The 16,589-nt window shown below is 41.1% G+C and overlaps 1 protein-coding gene across 1 annotated transcript in view; it reads right to left on the bottom strand.

Moving 5' to 3' along the window:
• Positions 1-11,437, bottom strand: part of LOC132827718 (WW domain-binding protein 2-like) — a 31,331-nt gene extending 19,894 nt beyond the window's left edge. Inside the window, exons 1-2 of the mRNA XM_060844403.1 lie at positions 11,427-11,437; positions 8,552-8,660 (exon numbers count right to left, since the gene is read on the bottom strand). Coding sequence (XP_060700386.1) covers positions 8,552-8,660; positions 11,427-11,437 — 120 coding nt within the window. The remainder of the gene's footprint in view (positions 1-8,551; positions 8,661-11,426) is intronic.
• Between the last annotated feature and the right edge of the window lie 5,152 nt (positions 11,438-16,589).

The following is a 16,589-nucleotide window of genomic DNA, read 5'->3' as shown; positions in this document are numbered from 1 at the left end:
AAGGAGATGAGAGAGACCAGTGTTTTGCACAGAGTGGTAAGTGCGCTGCCAGAAGAAGTGGTGGAGACAATTACAATAGCAATGTTTAAGAGGCATCTTGACTCACATGGGAATTGGTAGTGAAAAGGGATACAGACAATGTAGATGCAAAAGATTTTTAGTTTAGAAAGACATCATGCGTTAGTGCAGTCTTGGTGGGTCAAAGGGCCTATTCCTGTGCTGTACTGTTCTTTGTTGTTCTTTGATACAATATTGGTGGAGAAACATCTGTCACTGTATAATACTGGTGGGGACATTTCTGGCACTGTATAACACTGGGGTACAGTACTGGTGAGGATAGGTCTATCAGTATACAATGCTGGGGTACAGAACTGGTTGAAACACTTGGGGAAACTGTAAAATAAAATTTACCAAATTTACTGAATGATCTCCAAAGGAGAAGAAATTACCAATAAGGTTCCACTTTCTGTAGCTTTTACTTAAACACCAAACAGTACCAAAACAAATTTCACATGAAACCGATAAACAACATCTCAAATTTAAAAGATAACATTTAATACAAAAATAGATACACAACCACAAAAAATGTGTGGGGTGTGATGCACAATGAGGCATTACATAGATATGCAGTTTCATTAAATTCTGATTTTGTCCATGCCAGGTAGTCAGGAGTTAAATCAGTAAATAGCCTTTATTTGTGAATTTTAATGGGTATGATTATCACCTGCGAGATACATCTCTATTAACCATCTTCTCTCTCTCTCTCAGTTCACAACAATCCTGATGGTGTAGCTTTCCAGATCCTTTTCAGCTGACATCCCGATTCGGAGTTTGGCCACTCTGGGGAAACTGCTCAGTTAGTTAACATCTCCGAGCTGTCTTGTAGCTTTTAGGGTTTTAGACCTTAGCCACTTTGCACAGTATTTCCAAGTGTTCTTGTCTTTTCTCTGCCAAATAGAAAAACTGACCCCTTGCTGAGTTAGTTGTATTCTTTTCTTCGAGAATTCTCAGCGTCCCTCTTTCTGTCTATATCTACTTTCTGTTTGTGTCTGCATCTCAATCTTTACCCTCCAAACTGCTTGTTTGTTTCTACTGTAGTGTAAAAGATTAAGTCTGACTGTGTAATATGCTAATGAAAGACAGTATACACCATCCCAGGAAGTGTTGTGATATTTCATTAATTTCATCTCTTTTGCAGCCTTGTGGCAACATGAAACAATCGTAAAATGTTTCCTAATTCAGGAATAAATGAAGGGCTTGTGCCCAAAATGTTGAGTCTCCTGTTTCTCATATGCTGCCTGACCTGCTGTTCTTTTCCAGTGCCACACCTTTTGACTTATCAGACTCTGTAAATACTCAGTGAGTAGATAAGTATTTATTGCTTATCCTTAAATGCCCCTTGAACTGTATATCATGCTCGGGCCATTTTTAAGGGCAGTTAAGGGTTAACCACATTGCTGTAGATCTGGAGTCACATGTAGGCCAGACCAGGTAGGAATAGCAATTTTCTTCCAGAAAGGACATCAGTGAACCAGCAACCAACCAACAATCATTAAATGGTTTCACTGAGGGTCACTTTTGATTCTAGATATTTACTAATTCAAATTTCATGGAAATCAAACCCATACTTCCAGACCATTATCTTGAAATTCTGGATTATTAGCACAGTCATATTACTGTTATGTCAGCACCTCCCTTCAATTGTTGTCTACACATATGTTATCCTAGTCAGGCAAGAGCTTGTTGAACATAAAAGTACTGGAAATAATTAAACACTTGATGCCTTTTTCAATAAGTGCAGGCTAGCCAGTGACACGCACATTCTACAAATCTATAAATAAAATCTCCTCTGAACCCTTTCCAAAGCTTCCACATCCTTCCTATAATGCAGTGACCAGAACTGCATGCAATACTCCAAGTATGGCCGCACCAGAGTTTTGTACAGCTGCAGCATGACCTCATGGTTCTGAAACGCGATCCCCCTACTCATAAAAGCTAACACACTGTATGCCTTCTTAACAGCCCTATCAACCTGGGTGCCAATTTTAAGTAATCTAAAGTACATGAACACTGAGATATCTCTGCTCATTTACCAAGGATCTTACCATTCGCCCAGTACTCTACATTCCTGTTACTCCTTCTAAAATGAATCACCTCACACTTTTCTGCATTAAACTCCATTTGCCACTTCTCAGCTCAGCTCTGCAGCTTATCTATGTCCCTCTGAAACCTACAACATTCTTCTGCGCGACCCACAACTGTACCAACGTTAGTGTTGTCCATAAAATTACTAATCCATCCTTCTATGCCTCATACAGGTCATTTATAAAAAATGACAAACAGCAGTGGACCCAAAACAGATCCTTGTGGTACACCACTAGTAATTGAACTCCAGGATGAAATCTTTCCTATCAACCACCGCTCACTGTCTTCTTTCAGCTAGCCAATTTCTGATCCAAACCGCTAAATCATCCCCAATCCCATGCCTCCATATTTTGTGCAGTAGCCTACCATGGGGAACCTTACCAAAAGCCTTACTGAAATCCATATACACCACATCAAGGGCTTTACCCTCATCCACCTGTTTGATCACCTTCTCAAAGACCTCCGTAAGACTTGAGGCAATACCTACTCTTCACAAAACCATGTTGACTACCTCTAACCAACTTATTCCTATCGAGATGATCATAAATCCTATTTCTTATAACCTTTTCCAACAACCAAAGTATGGCTCACTGATCTGTCATTTCTAGGGTTGTCTCTACTCTCCTTCTTGAACAAGAGAACAACATTTACTATCTTCCAGTCTTCAGGCACTATTCCTGTAGGCAATGATGACATAAAGATCACAGCCGAAGTCTCTGCAATCTCCTCCCTGGCTTCCCAGAGAATCCTGGGTTAAATACTATCCGGCCCAGGGAATTTATCTATTTTCACATTTTCCTGAATTGCTAACACCTCCTCCTTGTGAACCTTAATCCTAGCTAGTCTAGGAGCCAGTTTCTCATTATTCTCCTTGACAACATTGTCTTTTTCCAGTGTGAATACTGATGAAAATATTCATTTAGCACTTCCCCTATCTCCTTTGACTCCATGCACAACTTCCCACTACTGTCCTTGATTGGCCCTAATCTTATTCTAGATTTGGAGATGCCGGTGTTGGACTGGGGTGTACAAAATTAAAAATCACACAACACCAGGTTATAGTCACAACCATCTGATGAAGGAGCAGCGCTCCAAAAGCTAGTGCTCCCAATTAAACCTGTTCGACTATAACCTAGTGGTGTGTGATTTTTAATCTTGTTCTAGTCATTCTTTTATCCCTTATATACCTAGAGAAATCTTTAGGGTTTTCCCTGATCCTACCTGCGAACAACCTTTCATGTCCCCTCCTCACTCATCTTAGCTCTCCCTTTGGGTTTTTCCTGGCTACCTTGTAACTCTGAATCGCCCCAACTGAGTCTTCACATCTCATCCTAACTCTTCTCCTCTTCTTCCTTTTGACAAGTGTTGGAGAAATTTGCCCAATAGATTAGAGATCACAAAACACCATTCGAAGTGAAATTGACAAAACAGTTTATTGCAAGCGACCTCGCTGGAAGAGAAATTGACTAGGCTGACACAGAACTGGCCGTCTGTACAGGTAGACTGGAATTTCTCTTCCCAGAGCGGAGGATGAGACTAGTTTTATAGCAATGCTGCACAATGACACTGATTAAGAAATGGGGAACTACAATGTATCTGGAAATGGAGTAATCTAGTTACAAAGATGCTAATGGAAAAACAAATATCGGATGAATGTCCTGTTCCTTCATACAATGCAATATCCTGACAGTGGCAACGGTTCCATTCCTCTTCACAGGTAGGTGTTAATGTCTCTTCTGAAGTGGTGAGGTGCTTCCATTGTCCTGTGGTACCTCTCTCTGACCTGCTCTTTGTGTGGCTTTGGTATTGCTGGATTGTGAAACTGCCCTTAGGGCTTTGAGATAACTATGGTGTCGTGTCATGTCTGTGGGAGCAGAAAGCCTAATCCCTTGTCTGCGTGCTGTCTGATTCAGATTGTGAGCTGCTCGGGAATTCTGGGTGTTCTGGCACAATTTGGCCAATTTTGCTTTTGTGGGCCTATCATGGATTAGCAAATATTTTCCCTCAACAAGTGATTCAATTTTCTTAGTAAACCTGCGCTCGACAACTTCCTCCCTGTCTGAGACGTACATACTTATCAAGGACAGGCACTAACTGTTCCTTGAATAAGCTCCACATCCTCTGCAGTTTCCTTCCCCATCTATGCATCCTAATTCTTGCCTAATTGCACTTAGCACTTGCTGTAGCACTTGCCATCTGGTGTATACTTATCTGTTTCATTGCTAAAGTAAACATAACTGAAATGTGGTCACTATCACCAAAGTGCTCACCTACCTCAATTTAACAGCTGCAAATGTGTTGCTGGTCAAAGCACAGCAGGCCAGGCAGCATCTCAGGAATAGAGAATTCGACGTTTCGAGCATAAGCCCTTCATCAGGAATGCCTGATGAAGGGCTTATGCTCGAAACGTCGAATTCTCTATTCCTGAGATGCTGCCTGGCCTGCTGTGCTTTGACCAGCAACACATTTGCAGCGGTGATCTCCAGCATCTGCAGACCTCATTTTTTACCTCAATTTAACACCCAGTACCAAATCTAATGTGGCTTTGCCCCTTGTGGTTCAGGAAGAGGTCAGCAAGCAAAATTACTTTTAATTTGGCATGACAGATATCAAAATTGCAAAAGAACTGATTCAGTGGAGTGTGTTAAGTTGAAAAACAGAAAACTAATCGAACAAAAAACCCTGGAGGGAGAAAGTGTTTGCATTAACCACTCCAGCTAACTGTCATTGGTATGGCAAGCATCACAGGAACAAAACTTGTCCCACCAAGTTCAATAACCTAGATCTCTGGTCCACCCTCTGCAAATGGATCCTCAACTTCCTGACTCACCGGTCGCAATCAGTGAGAATAGACAACAGCACCGGTGCCCCGCAAGGCTGGGTACTCAGCACCTTAATGTACTCCTTGTACACTCAGGACGAAATTTGGCCACACAGTTCCAACTCCATCTACAAGTTTGCAGATGATACCACCATTGTAGGCTGGATCTCAAACAATGGCGAGACAGATACAGAAAATAGACAGAGTGCTTGGCGTTGTGGTGTAAAAATAACAATCTCTCCCTCAATGTCAGCAAAACTAAAGAGCTGGCCATTGACTTCAGGAAACAAGGTGGAGGACACGCTTTGATCTACATCAATGGAGCCGAGGTGGAGCTGGTTGAAAGCATCAAGTTCCCAGGAGTGACAATCACTGGCATCTGTCCTGGACCACCCACATTAATGTGACGGTCAGGAAGGCACAATAATACCTCTACTTGCTCAGGAGACGAAGGAAATTCAGAACCTCCACAAGGACCCTTACCAATTTTTAGAGATGCACGATAGAAAGTTCCATGTGCATCACGGTTTAGTATGGCAATATTCTGCCCAAGACAGTAAGAAACTAAAAGTTATGAACACAGCATCTGTCCATCACACAAGCCAACCTTCCAACCATTGACTCCATCTACATTTCTTGCTGTCTCGGAAGGACAGCCAAACATCATCAAAGACCCCTCCCAACCTAGTTATAATCTCTTCCAATCACTTCCATCAGGCAGAAAATACAAAAGCTTAAACACATGTACCAATAGGTTTGAGGACAGGTTATTTCCCGCTGTTATTAAACTACTGAATGGAACTCTCAAATTTCAAATCGAATGTTGATCTTGCTTTTTGTGCACCTTCTCTTCAACCATAATATCGTATTCCTTCCCCATCTCTATCAGCCTATGGTATGGTCTGCCTGTACTGCACAAACTGTGTATCACAGCAAGGTCAAATCTAAAGGAAAGCCAGCAAAACATGGCAAGATCCACGAATAGAAGACATAAATGTGGAAATGCCTTTTTGGCAAGTTCAAGGATCTAAGCAGAAGCTACTGTGATGCTAATGACCGTATGGATAGAAAGAAGACATTCTTTAAGTTCAGCACAGAGGCAGCAGTTTCAGTTCTTTCTGATACCAAAGATAAGGTGAAGAAAATATACTTGAACAAAAGTTCCTTCAACCATCATGCTTTTAAATGATGTGGACGGGGCTATAGAACTCAGGCCATATGTCAACTGAATCAAACTTTTTACGACATAGAGAGAAAAATCTTAAAACCATACATTTTATCTTAACCCAGAGTTATTCACTCCAAACCAGGAAAGCCTGTACTGACTTACCTCTGACTTGCAGAGTAGAAGAACTGAAAGACCAAGAAAATCAGACTTAAACTTCAGAATGGAATTTCTAAGGCTGTTCACAGGACAGAAAACCTAAAGATAGCATACCATATACTAATATTTGTTTTTGGCAACTACCCTCTGATGAAGAGTCTAAGTTGCTCACAACCTTCATTACACTGTTTGTGAGGTTTTCTTGCAACAGATTACCCTTTTGGCATCACCTCAGACCAAGAATTTTCCAGAGAACAATATCAAATATCCAAGACACACTGGAAGGAGTCATATGTCACATGGATGATGCCCTGATCGATAGATCCTTTGAGACAGAATATAACACCAGAGTGAATGTCTATAGAAAACAGGACTTACACTAACCAACACATGCAACTGTTATGCTCATGTCCTGGATGGATTAGTGTCATAGTAAATTCACAGAAGGCAAGAGTGGTTTGAGGGATTCCAGCTCGATGCAAAATTACTGAGCTCTAGAAATTCATGACAGGATAAACTTGGAGATAAAGATTCTGCCCAACCAAGCTGTCATCAACAAGCCACTTCAGCACTTATGACAAGACAATATATGGTCCAGGGAGGAAGCACAATAGAGATTGTTTGTTTGGAGAAATTTTAACTCACTATGGCCCAGAGCTACTGTCATTGCTGTAGATGCATTTTATGCAGGACTGGGATCTGCACTCTTCCAGATGCAGTTGAATGGACAACATAGACCAGTTTATTATACACGCTATCCAGTGGGAGACAGAACAGAGACATGCAATGATAGATAATGAAGCACTGCTATGTGGACTTGTGAAAAATTTGCAGATTATCTTCTTGGTCTTCAAGACAGAGTAAGACCACAAAGTCTTAGAAACATTCAAATTCAAAGGAGTTAGAGGAAAAAAAGCCACCACAACTACACCAATTCAGACCAGAATGATAAGTCTTAATGCAAAGACAGAGTAGGTCGAGGAAAACTGACAATAGACGATGCTTTGACTTGTGTCCTGTGGAAAGATAGTTTAATTGAAAAGGTGAAAACCTTTAATAACAACCACAACTCTACCAGCAAACAAAATCAAAGATGCACAAAAAAATGAGGAACAATGTGCTCAAGTCACTGTATACTGTTTTAAAAGATGGCTAGCATGTGTGCCACACAATCTCCTCCAAATGAGCTGAGAACATTTTTGGGTAGATTAATGAAACCATCATAGTCAATCTGCCTGTAAAAAAGAAACTGAAGCTACTGACTTGTAGAGAAGGTGTAATACAATAGATGGAATGATAAATGTGGATGTGAATTAGTGTAAGGGGTTAGGTCTGGCTGTGAGATATGCAAATGAGAAAGCATATGCATGATCACAGGAAGTGGTGCAATACCACATGATCTTTCTTTCCATTGCAGCTTTGTAACAAGATGAAGCCACAGTAAGATTTATTTTTCAATAAAGTTAATGTTTTCCTTACCACAGCTGCACAACAGGATCAAGTACATTACATCCGCAGCTCTCCATTGTGTCTGATGACATGGTGTCCGTGTCTTTACTTTTTTTCTGTTGGTACTGTCTTCATGTCAAATGTTGCCAGCTCATACTTTGATCGGTATTTCTTAATATCCAGAAAAGTTAAACATACTCAAAAGCAATTACAAACATTTTAATGAAATTTCAATTTTTCTCACTAGGTTAAACTTCACCCCTCCTTATCCCACCAATTTTCCACATGAAACATATTGCTGAGGAATAAATTACCCAACATTCCAAGATGTGGCGGTGCCGATGTTGGACTGGGCTGGACAAAGTTAAAAATCACAACACTAGGATATCGTCCAACAGATTTATTTGAAGGTACTGCACTAGCTTTATTCCAAGTCAAGTACCACACAGGTTAGATACAATAGAGTGAAACCTTCCCTTATGTTGTCTTGTTAAATGTTTGTGGGTTTAGTAAACATCGTACATTGATCATCTTCTTTTGCACTTCCATTAAACACTCTGTGAAGAAGGAAGATTTACTTTGTATCTAGTCTGTACCTTAAGCAGTCAGTATCAAGGTAAAGAACAGTTTTATGTCATTATTCTTGACTGGTCATGAACTTTGGTGAATGAAATAAAGTCTTCTATTATAATTTTAATGCTGTAAAGTGGTGACTGCTATTGATGTATATGAAGCTCGGAGCCTGTGTGTTTATTTAATGTAAAAAATGGACAGAACCTCTTCTCAGGTGTGGAAGATACAAAATTACTTACTTGATGTGGCATAAGATAAACAGTTCCCTTCCTCGAGCCTTTGAAAGCCTCCAATGTGACATTCCTGTCAACAAATGACAGCTTCACATAATCACAAAACATCAGAAAGCTGCAAGCATAAGAAAAAGGAACATAATGTTACGCCAATACAAGTATGGTTTTCTAGCTCCTGTGCCCAATGAGATCACCATAGGTAGCTTTGTCTCCAGGAAAGTTTTAAAGGATAGCTTCACAATAAACCTCTCCACTATCTTATTCAGGTTTACAGCCTAGACAGTGAATACTGTGTGGCTTATGGGTTATCTGATATCCACACAAGTACCTTTTGGCAGAGATTATTAGAAAGCAACCAGGAATGATTGAGGAGTCTACGGTGAGAGGGCAGAGATATTACATTTTTGATTTGGGACAAAGTTTAGGAGAATATTTTTATATTCATACATTTTGGTTTCAATTATTGAGGCAGGATAGTTATGATGATGTAGTTGGGGTAAAGGGATATAAGAGTAGGATATGAATATGGAATTTGAATTATGGCACGGTGGCACAGTGGTGGGCGGCACGGTGGCACAGTGATTAGCACTGTTGCCTCACAGCGCCTGAGACCCGGGTTCAATTCCCGACTCAGGCGACTGACTGTGTGGAGTTTGCACGTTCTCCCCGTGTCTGCGTGGGTTTTCTCCGGGTGCTCCGGTTTCCTCTCACAGTCACAAAGATGTGCGGGTCAGGTGAATTGCTATGCTAAATTGTCCGTAGTGTTAGGTAAGGGGTAAATGTAGGGGTATGGGTGGGTTGCGCTTCGGCGGGTCGGTGTGGACTTGTTGGGCCGAAGGGCCTGTTTCCACACTGTAAGTAATCTAATCTAATCTTCTCATTCAGAATGAATGACTATACGGCAGCTTGGGTTAAAGAGCTTTGTGTTGTATAGTGACTAGAATAAGGATGGCCAGGTGGATCTCATTGAATAAAAGTTCCTGATTGGGGCTGTTAACTTGGGCCAAGCAGGCACTCCTGGCTAACAGATATAAACAGGATTCTTCATACAGCATTGCCCTTTGATGTGAAGGGCACTGCTTGTCACTGGCCACCCGGGTGTTTTCCTATCTTCCTGGTGGTGGAAAATGAATATAGATTGGTGCACTTTGTGTCTCTCACTGTGTCTCACACCTGCACACACACACCATGGGTGCTAGGGATAAAATAAGCTCTACTGCAGTTAGGCAGTAGTGTGGGGGTTAATTTTTAAAGAAGAAGAAAAAAAGAAAAAGAGGAAAAATAAATAAATAGGAGTCTCCATCTGCGCACACACACACCATGGAGAAAAGAAAAAAAAAACAGGATTCTTCATGTGAAACTGGGATTTGAGGTTTGTCCTCATGTCCCTGTATACTGTTTGAACGGTAGGGTTTGGTGCCTGGCTTTGCTGCTCCTCTCCTTTGTAAAATTGCTGTCTCTTGTATGCAGCTGTAAATGTAACTGTTTGTTGTAAAATGTTTTTGTCATTTGTTTAATAAAATTAAAAAAAACAGGATTCTCGTTCACACAGCATTGCCCTTTGATGTGAAGGGCACTGCTTGTCACTGGCCACTCAGGTGTTTCCTTTCTTCCTGGTGGTGGAAACTGAATAAAGATTCGTACACCTTGTATCAAAATAAAGAAAAAAATAAATAAATAGGATTCTCAGGAATCCTGTTCACTCTAAGGACCAGTTCTGAGCCAGGTGGCCAGAGTCCATGTACTGCGCTTGTGTAAATAAAGGATGATGGGATATTGGCTTCTGTGGACTTACTTAAGTTGCAATTATATATTAGATTAGCTAAGTGGTTAGAAGGTAATGAATTCAAGTTCTACTCCAGGGTATTAACCATGTAATCTAGAGTGACAGTTCAGTGCTGTATTGGGAAAACAGCACTATTGGAGGTGTCATCTTGTAGATGAAATACTGGACAAAGCCTGATATGGTTTGTCAATAGAATACAAACGACCCTCTTCAAAAATAAAGGAGTTATAAAAACAAAGGAAGATTCTGAGTAATCCAAGATGGAGTACGGGAAAAATTGTGGTTCTAAGAGTGGCTCCTTTTCTTTTGAAGTATTTTCAGAGTTGGATCTGATTTTCTTGAATTCAAGGAACAATCATTACTGTATAAGCTGTTGCATTGTTTTGGGAGAATAAAATAAAAACAACGGCACTTTTAAAAAGGAGACAGCGAGAACAAAAGCAGAGACCACATGGGAAGTGATTCAAATGAGAAAGAAACCTACACTGCTGCCTGACCCAGCAATGAATCTGCACAAATACTGCCTCTGCTGTTTGAGCACAAGTATCTCTGGACGTTGGATTGTGTCTAAGAAAATAACAACAGCAAAATTCATAGCTGTCTTTGGAGAAACCTGTGTAGGAGGACTTACAACAGGGGAGATGCTAAGTGTAACCTCACTAAGTGAGTAGAGTGGCTTTTTTTATTATATGTTTTATTATATGTTATTATCTGTCCTGCTTCAATTTTAAAAATATAAAACATAGGTAATAAGTTAGCCTGGAGCAATGTGTTTTAGAGCAGTACGACTGCTACATTTTGCATCTATAGTTTAAGGTGCAAAGATAGCCTTTAGTAGAGTGATATGCACATCTTGTCAGATGTGGGAGATTATAGACAGTTTCCTGTCTGCATGAAGTATGTTTGGTTGCAAGTCCTACTGGAGAAGCATGGATCAGTTGGACCAGCAATTAGAGGCAATAAAGAATTTACAGGAGCTGGGGGTATGATGGAGGGCAGTTATAGGAAGAGTGAAAAGCCACAGATACAGTCAGATAGATGGGTTACCTCCAGGAAAGGTAAGAGAGGGAGGCAGGTTATGCACGAGACTCCCACGCGATCCCCATCGCAAACAAATATGCTGATTTGGAAAATGTTGGGGTGAGGGACTGTCAGGGGAATGTAGCGTGAATGGATGGCAGTTATAGGAAGGGAGAAAAGTTGCAGATACAGTCACATAGATGGATTACCTCCAGGAAAGGTAAGAGGTAGGCAGGTAGTGCAAGAGTCTTCTGTGGCTATTTCCATTTCAAACAAGTATGCTGCTTTGGAAAATGTAGGGGGCGATGGATTCTCATGGGAATGTAGCGCAAACAGCCAAGATTCTGGTATCAAGACTAATGCAATGAGGGGTATGTTGGGTTTCAAGAAATCAATTGTGTCAGGGGACTTTCTAGTCTGAGGCACAGGTAAGACATTTCTGTGGCCAGCAGTGAAAAATCAGAATGGTGTGTTACCTCCCTAGTGCCAGGATCAAGGATGTCTGAGAGGGTGCAGAATGTCCTCAAGGGGGAGAGCGCCCAGCAGGAGGTCATTGTACACATTAGAACCAATGGCACAGGAAGGGAAAAGGATGAGATTCTGAAGGGAGAATAAAGAGAGTTAGGCAGGAATTTAAAAAAGAGGTCCTCGAGAGTACTAATATCTGGATTACTCTCAGTGCTGCAAGCTAGTGAGGGGAGGAATAGGAGGATAGAGCAGATAAATGCATGGCTGAGGAGCTGGATTATTGGAGAAGGATTCACATTTTTGGATCATTGGAATCTCTTCTGAGGTAGAAGTGACCTGTACAAGAAGGATGTATTGCACCTGAATTGAAGAGGACTAATATACTGGCAGGGAGATTTGCGAGAGTTGCTCGGAAGGATTTAAACTATTAAGGTGGCGGATGGGACCCAGGGAGATAATGAGGAAAGAGATCAATCTGAGACTGGTACAGTTGAGAAAAGAAGCGAGTCAGTCAGGGCAAGCAGGGACAAAGCAGAGAACAAGGTAGGACTGATCAATTAAACTGCATTTATTTCAGTGCAAGAGGCCTGACAGGGAAAGCAGATGAACTCAGGGCATGGTTAGGAACATGGAACTGGGATATCGTAGCAATTACAGAAATGGGGCTCAGGAATGGACAGGACTGGCAGCTTAATGTTCCAGGATACAAATGCTGTAGGAAGGATAGAAAGTGCAAGGGCAAGGGCAAGAGAGGAGGGTGTGGCGTTTTTGATAAGAGATAGCATTACAGCTGTACTGAAGGAGGATATTCCTGGAAATGCATCCAGGGAAGTTACTTGGGTGGAACTGAAAAATAAGAAAGGGATTATCACCTTATTGGGATTGTATTATAAACCCCCTAATAGTCAGCGTGAAATTAACAAACACATTTGTAAGGAGATCTCCGTTATCTGTCAGAGTAATAGGATGATTATGGTAGGGGATTTTAACTTTCTAAACATAGACTGGGACCGCCATAGTGTTAAAGGTTTAGATGGAGAGGAAATTGTCAAGTGTGTACAAGAACATTTTCTGATTCAGTATATGGATGTATCTACTAGAGAAGGTACAAATCTTGACCTACTCTTGGGAAATAAGGCAGAGCAGGTTACTGAGGTGTCAGTGGGGGAGCACTTTGGGGCCAGCGACCATAATTCTATTAGTTTTAAAATAGTGATGGATAAGGATAGACCAAATTTAAAAGTTGAAGTTCTAAATTGGAGGAAGGCTAATTTTGATGGGAATAAGGCAAAAAGTCTCAAAAGCTGATTGGGGGCAGACATTTGCAGGTAAAGGGACGACAGGAAAATGGGAAACCTTCAGAAATGAAATAACGAGAGTCGAGAGACAGTATATTCCTGTCAGGGTGAAAGGAAAGGCTGATTGGGACATGAGATAGCTTTGGCAATTAGAGTTAAAGAGAAACCAAAGGGTTTTACAAATACATTAAGAACAAAAGGGTAACTAGGGAGCAAACAGGGCTCCTCAAAGATCAGCAAGGTGGCCTTTGTGTGGAGCCGCAGGAGATGGGGGAGATACTAATTGAGTATGTTGCATCATTGTTTGCTGTGGAAAAGAACATGGAAGATATAAAATGTAGGGAAATAAATGGTGACATCTTGAAAAATGTCCAGAATATAGAGGAGGAAGTGCTGGATTTCTTGAAACACATTAAAGTGGATAAATCCCCAGGACCTGATTGAGTGTACCAAGATCTCTGTGGAAAGCTAGAGAAGTGATTGCTGGGCCTCTTACTGAAATATTTGTATCATCGATAGTCACAGACAAGGGGCCAGAAGACTGGAGGTTGGCTAACGTGGTGCCACTATTTAAGAAAGGTGATAAGGACAAGCCAGGGAACTACAGGCCGGGTGAGCCTGATATCAGTGGTGGGCAAGATATTGGAGGGAATCCTGAGTGACAGGATGTACTTGTATTTGGAAAGGTAAGGACTGATTAGGGATAGTCAACATGGCTTTGTGCGTGGGAAATCATGTCTCACAAACTTGATTCGGTTTTCTGAAGAAGTAACAAAGAGGACTATAAGAGCAGGGTGGTGGACGTGACCTATATGGATTTCAGTAAGGCATTCAACAAGGTTCTCCATGGGAAACTGGTTAGCAAGGTTAGATCTCATGGAATACAGGGAGAACTAGCCATTTGGATACAGAACTGGCTCAAAGGTAGAAGACAGAGGGTGATGGTGGAGGGTTGTTTTTCAGACTGGAGGCCTGTGACCAGTGGAGTGCCACAAGAATTGTTGCTAGGTCCACTATTTTTCATCATTTATATAAATAATTTGGATGTGAGCATAACAGATATAGTTAGTAAGATTTGCAGATGACACCAAAATTGGAGGTGTAGTGGACAGTGAAGAAGGTTACCTATGATTACAACAGGATCTTAATGAGATGAGCCAATGGCTGAGGAGTGTGAGATGGAGTTTAATTCTGAATAAATGCAAGGTGCTGCATTTTGGGAAAGCAAATCAGAGCAGGACTTATACACTTAACGGTAAGGTCCTAGGGAGTGTTGCTGAACAAAGAGACCTTAGAGTGCACGTTCATAGCTCCTTAAAAGTAGAGTCACAGGTAGACAGGATAGTGAAGAAAGTGTTTGGTTTGCTTTCCTTTATTGGTCAGAGTATTAAGTACAGGAGTTGGGAGGACATGAGTTGGGAGGTTGTACAGGACATTGGTTAGGCCACTTTTGGGATATCGCGTGCAATTCCGGTCTCCTTCCTATCGGAAAGATGTTGTGAAACTTGAAAGGGTTCAGAAAAGATTTACAAGGATGTTGCCAGGGTTGGAGGGAGTGGTTGAATAGGCTTAGGCTGCTTTCCCTGGAGTGGCAGAGGCTGAGGGGTGACGTTATAGAGTTTTATAAAATCATGAGGGGCATGGATAGGATAAATAGACAAAGTCTCCTCCTTGGGGCAGGGGAGTCCAGGACTAGAGGGTATCGGTTTAGGGTGAGAGGGGAAAGATATAAAAGAAACCTAAGGGGCAACTTTTTCACACAGAGGGTGGTGCGTATATGGAATGAACTGCCAGAGGAAGTGGTGGAGGCTGGTACAATTGCAACATTTAAAAGACATTTGGATGGGTATATGAATAGGAAGGGTTTGGAGGGATATGGGCTGGGTGCTGTCAAATTGGACCAGATTAATTTAGGATATCTGGTCAGCATGGATGAATTGGACAGAAGAGTCTGTTTCCATGCTGGTCATCTCTACAACTCCACGGCTCTTAACTATGAATGCTGTAAATCAGAAACAAAAACAGAAGTTGCTGGAAAAGTTCAGCAGGTCTGGCAGCATTTGTGAAGAGAAATCAGAGTTTACGCTTCAGGTCCAGTGACCCTCCCTCAGAACTGATGGTAGCTCAGAAAATGTTGGTTTGTATGCAGAAGATAGGGTGGGGGAGGAGGTAAAGAATAGGTTGGCATAGAGCCCAAAGAGAGAGAAGAACAGTTGAACAGACAAGGACTGGATAATGATCTGTCTAGGAAGCAGTGCCAACAATATCGTCAATATATCAGAGAAAGAGTTGTGGGTGGGGGCCAGAATAGGACTGGAACAAGGAATGTTCCACATACTCCACAAAGAGACAGGCATAACTGAGGCCCATGAACTCACCCTGAAAATGGCAGATATGGGGAACGATTATTTTGCTTCAGTATTCACAGCAGAAAAGGAGGGTAGATTGCTGGAAGATCCATGGAAATTAGCACAGGATCAAAGATAAGGTCTAAATACAATTAGCTTAAAGAGTCATCAAAGTGGGGAAATTAATGGAATGAAAGAGAGTGGCAAACCTTCAGGACCTGATGGTTTCGATCCACAGGTTAAGTGGTAGGAAAGCACATTGTCTTTCAGTTTCTTGGATTCAGTTCTACCTCTAGACTGGAAATTTACTCATTGGCTCCTCTCTTTAAGGTTGACAGAGGGAACCCATGGATCTCCAGACCAGTTAGCCTAAGATCTGCAATGGAAATTATTGATTTCTAAAATCAAGAATAAGGTAACATATTTTCAAGGTGATCAGGAAGAGTCAGCATGGATTCTTGAAGGGTATGTCATACCTGATAAACATCAGTTTTTTTTAAAAGGAGGTGATGTTGTTTATGGACTTCTAGAAGGTTTTTGATAAAGTCCTAGACAAGAGAAATTATTGAGACAGATAGGAAATTTATTAAGTGGAGGAAAGTTGGAATAATAGATAAGTACTCAAATTAGTCAGATGTGACTAGTGGTGTCATGCAGAGACCTCTGTTATTCACAATGTCACAATGACCCAGAAAAGGCATAACAAGTCAAATATATAAGTTTGTTGTAGCATGTGTAGTTGGATTTAATATAAGCATGTGTGGGGTTATCGATTTCAGACCAAAAAAGAATAGAATACTTTTTTATTAGAAGGCATTTATTAGATGTCCAATGAGATTTGGGGTTCAGGTACACAGCTCTTTAAAATGCCATGAACAAGTGTGGAAAATAGTAAAGAAAACTAATGAATGCTGGCCTTCATATCTAAATGGCTGGGGTATAAAGATGCAGATGTTAATCTGAAGTTATACAAAAACTCTAGTTAGACCCCATTTCAAGTAACATGAGCAGGTCTGAGCAGCATCCGTTAGGAAGGATATTTTGGTCATAAAGGGAGTTCAAGGTTTACAAGTATGATATCCTGACTTCAAAGTTTAGGTTGTGAGGAGTAAATAGACAAATTA

The sequence above is a fragment of the Hemiscyllium ocellatum genome, chromosome 25 (assembly GCF_020745735.1).
Source record: "Hemiscyllium ocellatum isolate sHemOce1 chromosome 25, sHemOce1.pat.X.cur, whole genome shotgun sequence".
In the NCBI taxonomy this organism is placed as follows: domain Eukaryota; kingdom Metazoa; phylum Chordata; class Chondrichthyes; order Orectolobiformes; family Hemiscylliidae; genus Hemiscyllium; species Hemiscyllium ocellatum.
This window is presented reverse-complemented; position numbering and strand designations above follow the sequence as displayed.